Source organism: Triticum aestivum, chromosome 3B (genome assembly GCF_018294505.1).
Source record: "Triticum aestivum cultivar Chinese Spring chromosome 3B, IWGSC CS RefSeq v2.1, whole genome shotgun sequence".
NCBI classification, from domain to species: Eukaryota; Viridiplantae; Streptophyta; class Magnoliopsida; order Poales; family Poaceae; genus Triticum; species Triticum aestivum.
This window is the reverse complement of record NC_057801.1, coordinates 501,571,375-501,577,809: the sequence shown is the minus strand read 5'-3', so window position 1 is coordinate 501,577,809 and position 6,435 is coordinate 501,571,375. Positions and strand designations below refer to the sequence as shown.

General features: G+C 42.4%; 1 protein-coding gene across 1 annotated transcript; it reads right to left on the bottom strand.

Moving 5' to 3' along the window:
- Positions 1 to 554: 554 nt before the first annotated feature.
- On the bottom strand, positions 555 to 4,935 carry LOC123070588 (probable beta-1,4-xylosyltransferase IRX9L). The gene is made up of 4 exons (XM_044493851.1): positions 4,687 to 4,935; positions 3,188 to 4,353; positions 1,597 to 1,846; positions 555 to 1,097 (listed from the first exon to the last, which is right to left on the bottom strand). The coding sequence occupies exons 2-4, from the start codon at positions 4,105 to 4,107 to the stop codon at positions 939 to 941; spliced, it is 1,329 nt and encodes a 442-aa protein (XP_044349786.1). The 5' UTR covers positions 4,108 to 4,353; positions 4,687 to 4,935; the 3' UTR covers positions 555 to 938.
- Between the last annotated feature and the right edge of the window lie 1,500 nt (positions 4,936 to 6,435).

The following is a 6,435-nucleotide window of genomic DNA, read 5'->3' as shown; positions in this document are numbered from 1 at the left end:
CGGGCATTCAAGCTGTCTCAGACATTCCCCGGTTTCATGTTGGTTTGTCGAGCGATGTGGCGGACATTCAAGCTGTCTCAGACATTCCCCGGTTTCATGTTGGTTTGTCGGATTTCAGATGTCCAGACCGGTCCGAACAAATTTGATAACCATAATATGGCCCAAAAGTGTCTGGAATGTTCTGTCCGGACACATTTACGGGCAATTTGGCGATACACGTTGGAGTTGTCCTTACTCCGCAATACTGTTACCGTACGAGCGCCGTCACCATCGCTGAGCTGACCTCATCACCAGAACAGCAACACCATCGTTGAGCCACAGCTGGGCAAGTGAATCACGACGCTGCAGTGCCAAAAGAAGCAGACACCACTCCGCAATTTCTAATTGCAAGGCAATTTTTTAAGAGAGTAGCCGAGCCCCCAAAAAACAGACCATACATGAGGTGTATGGCCAAACTCAGTACACAGACAAGAGCAACGTCGCAGGTAGAATTACAGCTGAGAAGAAAATTCTGAAGCCAAGCACGGACAGCACACACTGTCAAACCCAATCTGTGATTTTGCTTTTGCTTTTGCTTTTGCTCATGTATCAAGAGAATGTATATCTATCTGTCAAGAGTTGCAACGGTGACAAACTTCCGCATCTGTAAGGTGATATATGCATGTATAATAACGAACCGAAACAGAGAAAGAGTAAATATACAGAGGGCTAGATCTAGCTGGATGAATATGAGTGAGAAATGAAATTTGAAAAGAATGTAGAGTGAGGGGGTTTTCTTCTTTTGTCAGGCTTCTTTCGTTGAACTTTTTACTGGTGTGACATTATTTTGAATCAGGTCTTGGCAGGGAGCAGCTTCGCATGATCCTGGGCGCTGCCAAGTTCAGGAAGGCATCACTCACACTAGTATGAGCAAACAAAAAGATGGGGCACCAAGACAGCTACGTAGCATCTAGGTTCTTCTGCAGCAACCAGCCAGTAGGGTAATTGAGTTGAGGAGGTTCCAAATCGAAATTCCAAACCATAATACGGGTGCAATTGTCTGCTAGGCCTTCCATTTGACTCTCGTCCTCGACAAGCCTCTCAATAAATCTTGACTCCTGCAATGGCACCATGTTTCAGTTCAGTGATGATTTATTGATGTACTCTAGTAATCATTGCCTTAGCAGTTTCCCTATATAGTACACTACGGAATGGCTATGTTCTACTCCCTCCGTTTCTAAATATAAGTCGTTGGGGGAGTGTAAACTGAACTCCCCAAACGACTTATATTTCGGAACAGAGGTAATAGTTCCTTTAGATCATTGTATTGGCTCCACTTGCTCTCGTGGATATTTATATGGTTACATTTGGTTCACCCCAACAGATTTTTACGTTCACAGAGCGTAATTGATAACAATACTGCAGTTACTCAACTAGGACGGCAATTACAAAGAACTACTCCTCCGTATCAAAATATAAGACGTTTTTAGACACTGTGATACAGAGGGATAAATAATAGCTGTCCTGACAGATAATTTTCAAGCAAAAGCTAAGAAGATACAAAGATAAGTCATTTTTCTACCTAGGTATTTGAAATTTAATGAAGAAAGAACTCACTTGCAAGCCACCCCTTCCACCTGAATGGAGTATAATAGACCCAACGGTGGGGCTCTTCCATCTCTTGGGATCCCAAAGTATAGTGCTGTTAAAAGCAAATCCAGAAAAACCAATTGGAAATCGACGCGGTATACTGCTCCTCTGGTTTGTATGCCATCCAGTGACCTGATCACCCTTACAAAGGGGGCCTTCTAAAACCAATTTATACTTGGTCCCAACATGCGTTGCTACTGGCCATGTACCAAAGCGCCTGCATAACATAGCGCAAAATTATGAGTAACATCTTAACTGTTCAATGAGAGAGATGCTCTTAGAGGATAGCTCACATTTCATACTACTGGGTTCAGTGACAGATGTTTCAACTTTCGATGTGAAATTTCAAACAGACATTATCACCTCTCTTGGTTTCACCTGATAGCAAACAATGTTTGGCATCCTTTGTACTTTATCATATCTTAACCGGGATTATATAACCTAGGACTAAATCAGAAAAGAAAAGAACTCCAGCAGCAGACAACAGTCATCCTCTATACTTCTATCATCACTTAACTGAAATTACATAACCAACAAGTATGGTTTTTGGGTCCGGTTTCCCTCATAAACTGGACCAACCTTCTATCTATTCAATGAATTTAGCAGTTCTTCTGCTAACATTCAAAAAACAATCACAATAACTATTATCTTTAGAATTAAAGAAGATAAATAACTCCTGACAACTTCTGATTGGCCGCAAAAAGAATGGCAAATGTAGAAATTCATCTGGAGTGAGGATAAGGACTAAATCTTAGGCTTGGTAGATTAAATGCATCAGCACAGCAACTTTTAAATGCAGTAAGTTTGTCAGCTCTTTGTCGTGTCAAAAATCACAAGCCAACATTATTTCTCGGTATTCTAATACAGAGTTTATTGCAAATCCTTTATAATTTTCTTTAATTATAAGGTTAGGAGGTACTGCTAAATTGCATCCCCACACAAGTCGGTTATGACTAAACAAGCAAGACGCTTTACTGGATATCTTTAAAAAGCCTGTAAAGTAATCATCAATCAAGATTTAATTTAGTAGAGAAAAGATATGTGACCTACTACCACTACACTGCTTAAAATATTCTACTTTTTGTTGTGTGGGACATTTTATAGCTGCATGGAGCACCAGTGCACTGAAAACAAATTCAAAGCTACCAGAAATAAGGATGACAAAAGTGAAATAAAGGAAGAAAGGTAGGATGTGCATTTCTATGTCAAACTCCCTCCAGCCCAACAATTGTGTACTATTAGCTTCAAGATAATATCCTATTACCAGAGTTGATTGATTCTAGCATTTAAAACATTACGCAGCATCAGCAAATTTGAGAAGGAAAAAACATTTCATACTAACTAGCAAACAATCTTCAAGCAGTAAAAGATTTTACAACGTCAACATGCAGTGAGTAATACAAAGGTGAGCATAAGCCGACAAACAATAGTTTTCAAATTTTGATGATAAAGTATAATGGTAAATTGATTTATATTTGTACCAAGTTAAAGAGTGTCAAGAGAAATTACTAGTTTGCATCATGTATTGTGATAACTTAAAGAATAGATCAACTGTCACCTGATTTTCCTCATTTCTTCAAATAGATCAACTGAGTATGCTCTCTCCTCATCAGCAAAATGCACTATACCATCTAGATGATGCTTCTTTATATGAAATATTGCATTGTTCTTTTGGCAGACAATAATCTTCCTAATATTTGAAACATTCCTATTGCATACAATATGTCTGTACATGATCCCAGAAGACCTCAGGATTTCTACTGTTTCACGGGACTGATATGGCCACTCCGCCACTATCCACAGAAGAGGAGGCGGTACATCCTTCAAGACATGAATCAGACGGTGAAGGTAATATGCCTGGTGTGGTCGAACTGATGTTGCTGTCACAACTATCAGTTGCTTTCTCGCAACAATGCCAGAATCATTAACAGAATGTACAATAGGCAAGGCTTCAACAAAATCTGCCTCATCATCCAACATTGCAGGAACTGGGGGACTCTCATCGGCCTGTGGCTCATTAACCGCTTCAGATTCAGCCTCCGCTACAAATGGCTCCAGCTTGGTGCCTTGATGTTCTGCCATTTGTCGTCTATCAATCGCATCCCCCTCAAATGGAAGCCTGTCCTTTTCAGCAGGCATTTTGTTTGACAAATCAGCAGAGAAAAGCGGCGTGAATCCGATGAAAATGCCAATCATGAAACACATGAATAGATTGATCATGGCCTTTTTCCAGCTCATCCCCTTCGACTTTGGCCTCTCCAAGGACCTAGCGTGCTTGTGGGACAATATAGTTGCCCATGCAGATTTTAGGCTGCTCGACATCAGGACAAGGTCAAGCGAAGCCAGAGAAGTCAGCACCCCTCTCATTGCAACATAGGACTGCGAGTACGCCATCTTGGGAGAGGGTGAGGGGTCGAATTCTGACCAGTCCTTAACCGACCCCTCTCTCTGCATTGCCCCAGCATTTCTTCTTGCCATTGCAGGTGCTCAATATGTCACGCATGTACAGTTCTAGAGTCAAGCAAAAGACATCACCTCTCTGATACCACTATGCTGCTCTACAGACAAGTTGTGGCTCCAATCACTTCATCTGATACCAGCTCAGTCATAAACCGATCAATTGCCCAACAAGAACAGGTACCGCAGCACCGGCTAAGCGGTTCTGTCCTCAGGAATTCCAACTCCACGCCCAAGGAACGCCTTAAATTTCAGCCTTTTCTCCCGCTGCAACCAAAATTCTAACATATTAGCACACGGAGATCATAGATCTATAGCTATATAACGAACGCGATAACAACAAAGGAGGAAACTCTAAACACAAACACAGCTACATAAGTGCTCCAATCTAAATGTCAAAAGGAGCAAATGGCACCGGAAACAACAGCAAGAAACAGCCAAAATACTCTAAAATGGACATAACAGGGGGGCAGGGGGGATGAGCCCTTGATCCAAAGCCGGGCAGAGCAAAACAGCGGCATGAAATTCCCCTCATATGCTACCACAGAACGCCTGGATAGTTCTATTCGAGAAAACAAACAGAAGGCATGGAATAAATACCTCGGGATTGGGGTTCGGATCCCAAGCCGCGGAGCGTGGGTATGTCGGATCACCTCACGAGGCAATCCCCGTCCGTCCCTCGCCTCGTCCCCAGCTCTTGGCTTGGCCTCGGAGGAATTCGTGTCGCGAATCGAGACGGGAGGACTTGGTGAGGGCGGAGGGGGATGGAGAAGACGAAGAGGAGGAGGTAATGGTTGGAGGGGGGGATAATGGCGGCCCAGTCGGCGGTCGCCGTCGGAAGGTGGGCATGGGAGCCCTACTTGCATTTAAACCCTCCATGTCCTCGGTATTTTTGGGTAATCATTATTGGTGGCTAAAGATATGCTGAGCTAGTCAATGCGGTGTGGCAAAGGAAAATATTTGAGTACCCCATAATCCCACATGATTTTTTTTAAGCTCCCGGATGATTTATTCGCAGGAATGATGTTTCGGTGAAACTATTTGAACATCTTTCTACGAAGATGAAACTGTTTGAAAATGTTTATGGCACGCAGGGGCAGGGGCACCGACCCCATTTTTTCTTTTGGCTTCCAAAATTTTTAACCGAAAGTCCAAATAATTTTCATTTGCATAGTGGTGTTTCTTATGACGAAGGCTTTCAAATAAGTTTTTGGATACGTTTTGACGAAGTTTTTAATCCTTGTTAAGTTGCAAATGTTGAAACTTGGTATGAACGAATAATAGAATCGCAAATTTTCGAAACTAAAACTTAATGTGCCCACATGCGGAATCCAACAACTTTGCGGATCACAAGGCACTCAGGTGGCCGAGGCGAATGGGCAGATGCGTGCCCACACACATGTGTGCCCCTACGAGTTTATGTGGGAATATAATGATAGAACTTGTTCTCTCTTTTGTTTTTTTCAAAAAGGAGGATGTACCCTGGCCTCTGCATCTGGGCGATGCATACAACCATTTTTTATTCACAAAGCCCTTACAATGTAATACATCAGTAAACCTGAAGCCGCCTTCTTGGCAACGCCTGTCGCTACTCCTATCCCTGTGATTAAGGGGTGACGAATGTCCGAACCTAATACCAAACAGACATCGCACCAACACCTAACATCTAATGTCGGATGCCCCATCCAAGCAACAATGTCCGGACTGGATTACACACTGGTCCGACGCACTTTCAGTGGGCACCACATGCGCACGGTACAAGGGCCGTCACCTTCTTCATCCATCGATCCATCCTCAGATCAGATACTGACGCATCGACAAATGATAGAACTTGTGGCCATTGTCATTTGTCTTCTTGTGGATGGATAATGGGTCAGGAAGAAATGCAGTGCTTTTTTTTCCAAACAGAAGCTAAAATGTGAATATGATATGTTTCACTCAAAAAAAGATACATGTCATAGATACACAGTGAGTATATGTAAAAATTGGTTTATCTAATGACTCCCGCTAAGAATAGGCTCATCACCTTTAGGTTGGTGTCCCAATATTCAAATTTGATCGGGATAGACAAAACACAAAATCTTATGCCCGTCTCAATATAATGACATGATTTTTTTGTGCAATTATGAGCTTACATATATCTTTGTTAGTAGATCTCGTTGAACCGCGCTAGTGCTTTCACTTTGCCCAACAATTATGTGCATCCTTCCTTTATGTTATCCGCTCTCGAAAAACTAAAAGCACATGTGTAATAGTCTCATCACACCCGACATTGGTCGTTACTCACTGACCCCACAGATCAATACTAGTCTTTCATAAGGGTCGGCTCTGATACCAACTTGTAACGCC

Bases quoted from the DNA above. Each gene is read 5' to 3' on its own strand.
- LOC123070588 (XM_044493851.1), bottom strand. From the start codon at position 4,107: ATGGCAAGAAGAAATGCTGGGGCAATGCAGAGAGAGGGGTCGGTTAAG. The intron at 1,847-3,187 runs GTGACAGTTGAT...TATGTTATGCAG, and splicing joins GAAGAAATGAGGAAAATCAG to GCGCTTTGGTACATGGCCAG. The intron at 1,098-1,596 runs GTGAGTTCTTTC...GTGCCATTGCAG, and splicing joins GTGGAAGGGGTGGCTTGCAA to GAGTCAAGATTTATTGAGAG.